The 12,741-nt window shown below is 37.8% G+C and overlaps 1 protein-coding gene across 1 annotated transcript in view; it reads right to left on the bottom strand.

Annotated features, from left to right (window-relative positions):
• The window catches only part of GUCY1A2 (guanylate cyclase 1 soluble subunit alpha 2), a 413,092-nt gene that overhangs the window by 40,319 nt on the left and 360,032 nt on the right, over positions 1-12,741 (bottom strand). Inside the window, exon 7 of the mRNA XM_042781668.1 lies at positions 889-1,043. Within this exon, the coding sequence (XP_042637602.1) occupies positions 889-1,043 (155 nt within the window). The remainder of the gene's footprint in view (positions 1-888; positions 1,044-12,741) is intronic.

Raw genomic sequence — 12,741 nt, 5'->3', positions numbered from 1 at the left:
TTTTTTTTTTTTTTTTTGGTAGCCAAGTCAATGAAAAAAACCAATCGTCATTATTTCAACTACAACTTTCCAATTATGGTTTCTAAATTATCTAAAACATGGTACTAATTAAGTAGCTTAGAACCAATGTCCAGCATATAGCCAAGGTCTGACAGACCAAGAGCTTTCTGTATTGTTATATGCTAGATGTTTCAGAAAAGTTCCATATATTGATGCACTTTTTCATTAATTTAACAAATATTTATAGTATGTTTATTATATGCTAAATACTTATCATAAATTCTGGGGATATAATGATGAGCCAAAACAGACATGGTCTTTGCCCATGGGAAGCTTAATATCTAGTGAAGGAGATGACATCTACCAGGTGCAAAATAAGGATTCGGGAAGAGGACAGAAATGTGTAGAGTTGTAAAATTGGACCTTTTAGATAAACAGTTTGAAGTTTTACTCTGTACTTAGTATATAATTAACTTTAGAGAATTCCTATTTGTATTTACTACTCAAAAGAATGAAGACAGAGATAACCACCTTTCCTTTCTTATTCTCTTAGTTTGTATAAACAATGAGAAACATTTTGAAAATATTGGGGTTTTTAGTGTTATGCAGCAGTTGCTCTCCTATATTTTGAACAAGTATATCTCAAGGACAGACTGTGGGGAATAACAAACCCATATTTACCTCTCAGTTCAGTCAGGTTTTCCGTATGCTCTCTCAGGGTGCAAATAAAAGACTGTGCCCCAATTACTATCTTTCAGATTGGACAGAACTACTTATAATATCTTGGAGAATGATAGAATCAAGAAACAGAGCAGAATTCCACAAATGACAGGCTATCAGTTCAAGGCAATGCCAAAGACAGGATGAAGGAGGCCAGAGAATACTTACTGGTAAGTGGTTGGGCTGACATTGATGCGCCGAGGGTGACTTCCTGATTCAAATTTGCTTGCCAGGGTGACATTATTTCCAAACAGGCAGTATCGAGGCATTCTCACCCCAACAACTCCAGCTAGCACAGAGCCTGAGTGAATGCCTATCCTCATCTAAAACAGAATGAAAAAGAAAAATGATACATGCATGTTCTCATTTTGTATGCAATTATTTTAATGAGAAGTATTGCTAATTATGTGAACTATTGCAAGATGAGTTTCCCAAGGACAGGTATTGAGTCTTCGTCATTTTTATGAGCTCAATATCCAGCCATGATACTATTCAGAGAACATGAATGTTGTGGAGTAAATGAATGCATGGATTATTTACTGGAAAAAAAAAAATCTATGCTCAGTTTGCTACATAAATTTTGATATAAGTAAAATCAGATTTCATTTGTCCATGATAATATGCTCTAATACATGTAAAATATATTAGGTCTCTCTAGTTATTTTTACATAAACCCACATTTCCCCCCTTCATAACATTAAACATAATTATAAATTATATATTTTAATTTCTTTTCATTTAAACATTAATTTTTCCCATGAGAGAAGGATCTGTATCTATTTCCTTACTGCTAAATTTTCAGCACTTATGATGTAACTGGCACAAAGTAGGTACTTAACAGCTAAGTGATGAATGTTAAATAAATTAAAGAAATAAGTTGTTAGAGAATAGAACAGTATTGAAATGGAGCCACAGAATTGAAAACACTGATGAATAAATTCAGTGCTGTATACTTATTCTCTGAGAACTTTATAAAGATAAACCTTGTCCATGTCTTGAAGGAGCCTTCAGTGTGCAGTTGATACACATTTAAATGTGATCACAGTAATGATGTTCTACTGACATGGTTTACACCATAAATAAATAAATAAAAGAAACCCTGGTGAGACAATGGTGAAGTACTAGGTTGCCAACAAAAAGGTTGGTCATTTGAATCCATCAATGGCTCTGCAGGAGAAAAGCCTGGCAATCTGCTCCCATAATGATTGTTGTGTTGTTGTTATGTGCCGTCGAGTCGGACCTGACTCATAGCAAGCCCTCCTTGGGTTTCCGAGGCAGTATCACTACGGAAGTAGATTGCCCCATCTTCCTTCTGAGGAGTGGCTGGTGGGTAGGAAACCCTAATGGGGGAGTTCTATTATGTCCTGTGGGGTCACTATGAGTTGGAATCTACTCCATGGCACTCAACAACAACAACAATAGACCAAAATTACTGAAGTTAATGGCAACCAAGTGAGAGATGATTGCCTTAGTTCTAGGGGAATCCATAGGGCAGATGGAAGAGATCAAGCCCCTAGAGCCCTGCCAGAAAGTCAAAATGTCACCTCCTCACTCCCATGTCTACTCTTGTCACTATAGTTGTGATGATGAAAAGACATTCTAAGACCATCCCATGTGAAAGGACTAGAGAATTCTACATATATCCAACCATAATAAACCAGTTTTAAACTAAAGTAATCTAGCCATAATGCCTAATAATCTCTTCACTTACTTTTTAAAAACTGATTAAAATATTTGTTTGGTAAGTCAATATGCCAGCAAGAACCAAAACACATTTATGAAAAGAGAAAAAAAAATTTCAGTATTTGCCTGACCAGATATTGTGTTAGTATAAGCATATCATAATTGGTGCACGAATATCATAATATTGGTGGATAGATAAATAGACTAATGGAACAGACAGTTCACAAAGGTTTCCTCCATGCATATAGTTGTTAATATATGAGAGTTGGCATTTAAGATTGGTGAGAAATTTGCCCAGGGACAGAGCTAGGAATGTGGATCAGAATGGGAAGGAAGGACAAAGGGAAGGGTTCGTGGAAGCAGGGAGGGAGTGGGACGAATGCTGGCACATTGTAGTGATCACAGTGAACATCACAAAACAGAATGTGCATGGGTTGTTGAATGGAAAGCCAATTTGCTCTGTAAAATTTTACAGAAATCACACACACACACACACACACACACAAAGACTGGTGAGAAAAATAGCCTTTCCATAGAAAGCTCTGGATCAGCTGTCTCTTCATGTAGAAGGGGAAAAAAAAATCAAGTTGCTTAAAGAGCTTCCTTTTTAAGGCAAAACTTTAAAATTACTAAATATTTACTAATTAAGGTAAAGTTCCATCTGCAGTATCAGTAAAACCATAATATATTTGTTTCTTGGTAACATTTTTCAGGTAAATGGTCCAGATAATCAGAGAGCTCTGTTCCATTTAGTCATTCCAAGACCAGGTCTTTTTCATTGTATTCCACCTCCCTAACTCGACAGTACATAACAACAACACCACCTTGGCACGTATTCTTTGTTAGAAAAATTAAAGCTTAATTAGGAGTACCCTCATATTCCAGCTTATGGAATGTGAAAAGATTGGGGAAAAAAAAAAAAGGATCATGAAATTACCATTTATGGTGATCTTCATTCCTTTATGTTGATCTATATTTCATCTCGTATCATTTTCTTCCACTTTAAGAACTTCCTTAACATTATTTATACTCTAGGTCCACTGATGACGAAGTGTTCAGTTTCTGCGTGTTTGAAAATGTCTTTATTTTACCTTCATATTTAAAAAATATTCCACTGTCTAGAATTCTAAGCTTTTTTTCCCTTTCAGTACTTTAAAGATATTGCTCCACTCTTTCCTCATTTGCATTTTTTTCCAATGAGAAATCTGTTTCGTGCTTATCTTTATTCATTTTCTTTTGGCTGCTTTTATGTTTTTCTTTTTGTCATATCTTTTGAGCAATGTGATTATGATTTTTGGTGAAGGTTCTTCATGTTTCTTGTACTTGGGGTTTTGTTGAGCATCTTGGATCTGTGGCTTAATAGTTTTCATCACATTTTGAAATCTCTCAGTCATTAATTTTACAAACATTTTTTCTGTCCACACCACCCCTTCAGATTCTCTAATTATAGGTATATTTAATTAGGCTGCTTGAAGTTTTCCTGCAGCTCATTGATCAACTATTCCTTTAAATTATTTTTTTCTGCTTTTGTTGGATAGTTTCTATTGTTATGTTTTCAATCACCTCATATTTGTGTGAAAGCTGGACAATGAATAAGGAAGACTGAAGAAAAGTTGATGCTTTTGAGTTGTAGTGTGGGTGAAGAATAGTGAAGGTACCATGGACTGTCAGAAGAACTAACAAATCTGCCCTGGAAGAAATGCAGCAGGAATGCTCCTTGGAAGCGAGAATGGTCAGATTTAGTCTCACCTACTTTGGTCATGTTGGCAAAAGGAACCATTCCCTGCAAAAGGATAACATGCTGGTAAAGTGGAGGGTCAGTAAAAAAAAGGGAAAGCCTTCAACGAGATGGACTGACACAGTGGCTGCAATGATGGGCTCAAGAATAGCAAACACTGTGAGTCTGTCTCATGACTGGGCAGTGTTTTGTTCTGTTGTACACAGGGTTGCTTGAGTCACAGCCACCCAGACAGCATCTAACATCAATGACATGTCTTCAAATTTACTAAGAACTAGACTAAAGTAATCATTTTTTTCCCCCAATAACTAATCTGTTGTTAAGGCACTCTGGTGGCACAGTGCTTAAGAGTTCAGCTGCTAACCCAAAGTTGGTGGTTCAAACCCACCAGCCTCTCCACAGAAGAACGATGTGGCAGTCTTCTTCTGTAAAGATTTACAGTGTATGAAATCCTGTGGGGAAGTTCTACTCTGTCCTATAGGTTACTATAAGTCAGAATCACTCAATGGTAGTCAGTATGGGAATCTGTTGTTAGTCACATCCAATGTGTTTTTCATGTCAGATATTATAATTTTCCTTTCTAAATTCAAATTTTTTTCACTCTCTTGCAGGTCTGAAGTTCACTTCTTGAATGTATGGAATAGAGTTAAAATAACTTATTTTAATTTTCTTGTTTGCTTTTGTATCTGTTTTAGTTCTGGATAGTTTTGATTGATTGATTTTTCTCTTCATTATGTGTCATAATTATCAGGTTTTGTGCATGCTAGAAAGTTTTGGTTAGATGGCAGATATCATGAATTTGACCTCATTGAATACTAGATATTTTAATATTCTTATAAATATTCTTTACCTTTTTTCTGGGATGCAGTTAGTAGGAAAGAGTTTGATCCTTTCAAGTCTTATTTTCACATTTTTAAAGCAAGTCTGGAGTACTGTTTCTGTGTAGGGCAGGAGCTCTGGTAGCATAGTGCCTAAGGCACTTGACTGCTAAACAGAAGGCTGGCAGTTCAAACCCACCAGCCACTCCTCAGAAGAAAGGTTGGGCAATCTACTTCCGTGGTGATACTGCCTCAGAAACCTAAGAAGGGGTGACTATGAGTCAGGTCCGACTTGATGGCACATAACAACAACAACAATGAGGCACTCTGGTGGCATAGTGCCTAAGGCATTTGACTGTTAACCAGAAGGTTGGTGGTTCAAACCCACCAGCTACTCCATGGAAGACTGGGCAATCTACTTCTGTAAAGATTTACTGCCTTGGAAACCCAAAGCAGGTTGTTAAGGGTCAGAATTGACTTGATGGCAGTGAGTTTGGTTTTTGGTTTTTTAATGAGACAAGGCAATCTACTTCCATAAAGGTTTATCACCTTGGAAACCAAAAGGGGGTTGCTATGAGTTGGAATCGACTCTATGTCAGTGAGTCTGGTTTTTTTGGAATGAGGCAAGAGGATCCCTGGTAGCACAGATAGTTAAGTAAACACTGTACTACTAATCTAAAGGCTGGAGGTTCAAACCCACCCAGAGGCTCCTCTGGAGTAAGGTCTAGTGATCTGCTTCCCAAAGGTTACAGCTGCGAAAATCCTGTGGAGCAGTCCTACTCTGCAGAGATGGGGTCACCATGAGGCCAAATCAACCTGATGGCAACTCACAACAACACAACAAGGAAAGCCCCATCTGAGTACTCTAGCCAATGCCCATGATTTACATTGTTTTCCAGTCTGCCTGGTGGGAAAAGACTTTTTTTTCTAAATCCCATGTGGACACCAGGTACTTTCCCCTTTAATCCTTTAGGGTGATTTTGTTTGTGTGTGGGTTTTTGTTTGTTTTCCTCCTCGAGTTTGTGTTGGTTTCTCACATACATATGCTAGTTGGTACTATGCTGAATACATAAGGAGGCCCATTGGAAGATCTCTGGAGGTCTTTGTGCAACCCTCTCCTCTCCCATACTCTGTGACTTCTAGCCTCCTTGGTCTCCCCAGACTCTCAGCTCTATCATCTCAACTCAAGGAGTTTGCTGGGTGCCTCCTGGGTTCCCACTCTATGTACTACAGCCTTGAAAGTTTCTCAAGGCAACAAGCTTAAGCAATCACAGGGCTCATGTCATTTGTTTCCTGTCTCTCAGGGATCACTATATTTCAATGCCTGATGCTCAGTGTCATGAAAAATTTTCTTCTGTATATCTTGTGCATATTTTCAGCAGATTTAGGTGGCAGTGTAAATCCAGTTCCTATTACTCCATCTCAAATGAAAGCACAAGTGAAATCTACTTTGGAAAGAAAGTAAAATATCTTAAAATATTAGGACTATTTCTGATAAGAAACCAAAAAGAAACCGAACACATCACTAACAAATTGGTTCTAATAGCATCTCGATAGGACAGGGTAGAACTGTCCCATAGGCTTTTCTAGGCTATTTACAGAAGCAGACTACCACATCTTTTTTCCTGCAGAGTGACTGGTGGGTTAAAACCTCTGACCTTTTGGTTAGCATCTGAGCACTTAATCACTGCATCACCAGCGCTCCCATTTTCTGTGTGAGAGAGTTTATTTGGATTACAAGGAAGAAAGTGAATAGCAATATTCTTTTCCAGCAACATAAGAGGAAAGCACCTTTCTCTAAAATTAGCAAAGCAATCTGCAATATTATCATAGGTCTTTGGTTTCTGTTTCCTTTCCAAATGCTAACTTTATATCAAATTACCTTGTCCAATACAGGATTGCCTAAAGAACACCCAGACCTTAGATGTCAAGATCATCAGCTTGGGTATGTTATCATTACTAAAAAAAAAAAAAAAAACTCACTGCTATAAAGTCGAATCCTACTCATAGCAACCCTACCTTGGGTTTCCGAGGCCATATGTCTACAGAAGTAGATTGCCCAGTCTTCCTTCCAAGGAGTAGCTGGTGGGTTTGAACTGCCAGCCTTCTGGTTAGTAGTCAAATGCCTTTGGCACTACGTCACCAGATCTCTTACACAACAGGAGTGCAGAAAGAGTACGTATTACACTGATACATTTTACAGCCTCCTTAGTCTGTTTGAGAAAAAGACTTCACACTCTACACCATCTTATGTTTCCTTTCAAAAGACCTGAGGCAGCTTCTTCTTCTCCTCCTCCTCTCTCTTTTTCTTCTTTTTTTTAACCAAATTTTGAGAATGAGAATTATTATAACCTGAAAAATGCTGAAGATAAAATCCCTGATATCCTTCAAGGGCCATGGAGGAAGTCACTTAAAAAAAAAAATCTTTACCTCTTAGAAGGTCATCTAAACTAAGCACCACAGAGAACTCAAAGCAATAGCAACAACCACAAAAATAGCACAGTGCCACTATCACTGCCATTATCTTATAATGGAATAGGACTCAGAACTATTTCTTCTGGGAAATTATGAGGTATCACTGAGAATTTACAAGCTGAATCATCAGACTCCAATTTCTCTTGCATTTCTTTTGACAACTTACTGAGATATCCCAGGAAAATTGTTGCCTATATAAGGAAGTCACTGACTGTCTCATTTAGAATACGCCTAGAGCATTCCAACATTTAGAAAAAGTAGAGAGGTTCATTAAGCTATCAATGAGGGGGGTAAGAATCATTTTGGCAATACTTGGTTTTATTTGAATGGGTAACCAAGCAGTAATATTTGTATCCATCCAGCCAGTATACCCTGGCTAAAGAAGATTGTTCTGCACTAAAGCAGTCATTCCCAACTGTGTTAATTTTTGCTCCTTGGGGGATATTTGGCAATGTCTGGAGACACATTTGGTTTTCATAACTGAGAGAGGGACTGTTAATGAGATGCACAGGACAGCTTCCCATAACAAAGAATTTTCTAGGACAAAATGTCAATAGTGCCCAGGTTGAGAAACCCTGCACTAAACAGACCTGTAGGCAACTATAAACACTTAGCAAACCAGCATAAACAAACACCTAAATGCTTTTATAAGATCAAAGCTTTGATGAAGCACAATGATTTATAGACTTCGATTTTTACAGATAGCTTATGAAAAAAAAAAATTGCCCTAGGGATTTATTAGAAAACAAAGTTACTTCAGGATATATCCTGAGGTTAAGAAATCTATTATTCACTCTCCTGTATCTTCGATGATATAAAATAATCCATAACAAGGGGACATTTCAAAGCCCCTAGTTATACAAGAGTCATCCCTTCTCACAGTATTCTATTTACTATTTAATAATGGAGGCATGTAAACAGCTGCATTTTTAGCAAACATTATTCATACTATTCTTAAAAATAAAAGGCTTACAAAATTCTACCTCAGCTAGCCAAAACTGTCTCTGACTAAATGATGAAAGAATGTTAGAATTGGGAGGGCAGCATAGATTCATTAGTTCAACTCCCTTGTTTTACAAATAAACAAACCAAAGTCCAAAGGAACACAATGAAAACAGAAAATTAGTGTTAGAGCCAGCTCTAGACCTTAGGTCATCTGGCTCTGGGTTCAGTGCACTATAAAAAGCACGCAAATTGAAATGATGCTTCAAGCTGTTTCTACAAGGCCCACTGGACTAAGTCAGACAATAAAAAGTCAGATTTAATTATCTGGTTTGCTTGTTCTACATACATGGAAGGGCTAGCACTTTCCAATAGAAACTCAAAAAAAAAAAAAAAAATATATATATATATATATATGTTACACATTAATTAAACCCAATACCCAAAGCCTCCCATCCCTTTTCCGTCTTATTGTTCATGCTTCTGGACACTCAATTTTTCCTGCTAGTGTACTTACCATACTCAAAAAATGCTGACATATTTATGCCTCAGAGCCTTTACTCATGTTGACTGTCTCACCCAAAATACTAACCAGACTCTATACGAAGCACTCAGATTACAAAGGTAAACAAAAGCTGAAGATTCCCTGCCTTCCTTGAATTTTGATTTGATGTAACGCAAACAACAGTGTTATGTGTAGGAAGAGGGGACTGACCACAAGTCTAGATTAGCAGTAAAGTCTCCCTTGAGAAAGTACTCTTGAGCTCAGGGCTGAAGGGAGAATGGGTTTAGCTAGTTGGTGAGGTTTGGTAGAGCTGTAGACAGAGGGATAGGAGAAAGCATTCCAGATAGAATGAAAATAATAAGCGGAGATTCTAATAATGCCTAAATGCCTTGGTTCATTTGAAGTACTAGGAGGTGATTGCTGCTATGAAAAAAAAGAAATAAATAGATAGAAAGAGGCAGGACACGAAGCTGGGTGTTGGGCATGGCAGATCACACAGAACAAAATTTTTCAATCTTAACAGTGTTAATATTTTGGGTTGGAAAATTCTTTTCTGTGGGGAGCTGTCTGATGCACTGTAGGAAGTTCAGCACCCCAGCCTCTACGTACTACATACCAGTAGCAACCTTCCAAATGTGATAACCCAAAATATTTCTAAATATTTCCTTAAGGAGCAAAATCATTCTCATATGAGACCTACTGACAAAACATTATTAGCCATGTTCAAGACTCTGCATATCTATCTAAGTACAATTTGCAGAATGTTGTTTTGGAAAGAATCATCTGGCTCAGAAGACAACAAGATTTGGCAGAATTTTAGGAGATGACATAGTTCTCAAGTGGGAAGAGATACTGTAGGATTTTAGGAGACTATATGAGTTTCAGGTGAGAAGAGATCCATATTTGTGCCCTTTCCAAAGACAGGTGTTCCAAAAGAATATGAAAATTATTGAACAATACCATTAATATCACACACCAGTAAAATTTTGCTAAGGATAATTCAAAAACAGTTGCAGCAGGATATTGAACTTCCAGAAATGCAAGCTGGATTCAAAAGAGGACATGGAATGAGGAATGTCATTGCTAATGTCAGATGGATCTTGGCTGAAAGCAAAGACCATCAGAAAGATGTTTACTTGTGTTTTATTGACTATGCAAATGCATTCAATTGTGTGGATCATAACAATTGTGGGTAACATTGAGAAGAATGGGAATTCCAGAACACTTGATTGTGCTCATGAGGAACCTGTGCATAGACCAAGGGGTTGTCATTCAAACAGAACAAGGGGATAACTGCATGGTTTAAAATCAGGAAGGGTGTGTGTCAGGGTTGTATCCTTTTTCCAATGTTCCTTCAGTCTGTATACAAGCAAGTAATACGAGAAGCTGGACTATATGAAGAAGAATGCAGCATAAAGACTGAAGGAAGACTCATTAACAACCTGCGATATGCAGATGACAGAACCTTGCTTGCTGAAAGTGAAGATGACTTGAAGCACTTACTGATGAAGACCAAAGACTAAATTCTTCAATATAGATTATGTCTCAGCATAAAGAAAACAAAAATCATCACAACTGGATCAGTAAGGAACACCACAAAATGGAGAAAAGACTGAAGTTGTCAAAGATTTAATTTTGCTTGGATCCACAATCAACATTCATGGAAGCAATAGTCAAGAAATCAGACATCATATTGCACTGGGAAAATATGCTGCAAAAGTGCTGTAGAACAAAGATGCCACTTTGAGGACTAAGGTGTGTGTTATACAACCCGAGCCATGGTATTTTCAATTGCCTGATATGCTTGTGAAAGCTGGACAATGAATAAGGAAGACTGCAGAAGAATTGATGTCTTTGAATTGTGGTTTTGGTGAAGAATATTGAAAATACCACAGATTGTCAGAAGAATAAAAAAAATCTATCCTGAAAGAAGTGCAGCCAGAATGCTCCTTAGAAGTGAGAACGGCCAGACTTCGTCTCACCTATTTTCTCATATTTTCAGAAGGGACCAGTCCCTGGAGAAGGATATCATTCTTGGTAAAGTGGAGGGTCAGAGAAAAAGGTGAAGAGCCTCGAAGAAGTGGATTGACACAGTGGCTGCAACAATGGGCTCAAGCATAGCAAGGATGGTGAGGATGTCATAGAACAGGGTAATTTTTCATTCTGTTGTAAATGGGTTGGAATCGACTTGATGGCACTTAACAACAACAACAACAACAACAAGGTCTTGGTTGTAAACACGATGGAAGGGACAGATTTAGGACATTTTAAGGGGTAAAATTCACCAATTTTCTGTCAGTTTGTTGTGCTGTGGTAGCTTGCATGTCACTGTGATTCTGAAAGCTATGCCAGTGGTATTCCAAAACCAACAATCACTTGTAAACAACGTAAGTGATGATTATACATGTGGACCTATATGGAATATACAAGAATTAAATCAACTACATCTGTGGAAAGAGACAATGGAGTAGCTCAATATCATCAGTGAGAAAAAGGCCAGGAGCTGAATGTGGAACAGATCATCAGTTGCTCATATGCAAGTTCAAGCTGAAGCTAAAGAAAATTCAAACAAGTCCATAAGAACCAAACTACCATCTTGAGTATATCTCTTCTGAATTTAGAGATCAAGTCAAGAATAGATATGGTGCATTGAACACCAGTGATAAAGACCAGCTGAGTTGTGGATGACATCAAGAACATCATATGTGAAGAAAGCAAAAAGTTCTTAAAAAGACAGGAAAGGAAAAATAGACCAAAATGGATGTCAGAAGAGACTCTGAAACATGCTCTTGGGCATAGAATAGCTAAAGTAAATGAAAGAAATGATGAGGTAAAAGAGCTGGACAGAAGATTCCAAAGGGTAGATCAAGAAGAGCTTAAAAATTTGGAATTAGAAATACCATTTGATCCAGCAATCCCATTACTAGGTATATATCCTAAAGAAGTGAGACCCAGGACAAGGAACAGATATATGCACACATGTTCATCATAGAACTATTTACAATAGCAAAAAGATAGAAACAACTGAGGTGCCCATGAAAGAAGAGTGAAAAATCAAACTATGGTACATACACACTATGGAATACTATGCAATACTAAAGAATAATGTAGAATCTACAAAACGCTGCATAACATGGATGAATTTGGGGGACATTTTGCTGAGTGAAATAAGTCAGCCACAGAATGACAAATATTGTATTAGTTCATTATTGTAAAAGACAAGGAAAGGTTTATATATGGAAGGAAACTTTCTCTGTTGGGTACCAGGGTTGGGAGATGAGGGGAAGGAACACTGCTAGATAAGTAGAGACAAGTATTGATTTAGGTGAAAGGAAGGACAATGTACCAAATGTGAGTGATCAACACAGTGGCATCAAGGAAGTGGAAGATACAGAGAGGTACATGGGGGGTACAGACAACAAAGAGGAACCCTTTTGCATGTACAGTGCTGTGTTGTTAGTGATGGCAAGCATTGATCTATGAGTGGATAGATGGGTGACAGGCTGAATGATCAGGTATGTCTATGCAGGGGGAAGTGTGGCCATGACCATGCATAGGGTTAGAAGGCTATTTTTCTACCTATGTATTTGTATGTGCTATAAGAATGTCCAGGTGTATAGTACAGCTGACAAGGGACAAGTTTGTGGTGGCTTCTTGGCCACAGCCAGCTACCCTGAAGGAGTGAGTAGTTGGACCTATAGGCTCGGGACCATGGTCACAGGGAAAATCAACCTCAATTGGCACAACATACTACACAAAACACTGTTCTACGTCCTACTTTGGTGAATAATGACTGGGATCTTAAAAGCTTGCAAGTGGCTATCTAGATGCAATGATTGGTCTCTCCTCAACCAGAGCAA

Source organism: Orycteropus afer, unplaced genomic scaffold (assembly GCF_000298275.1).
Source record: "Orycteropus afer afer isolate SDZICR_OR568_19922 unplaced genomic scaffold, OryAfe1.0 scaffold00147, whole genome shotgun sequence".
Taxonomy (NCBI): Eukaryota; Metazoa; Chordata; class Mammalia; order Tubulidentata; family Orycteropodidae; genus Orycteropus; species Orycteropus afer.
The sequence above is the reverse complement of the archived record's forward strand: the minus strand, read 5'-3'. Positions and strand labels throughout refer to the sequence as shown.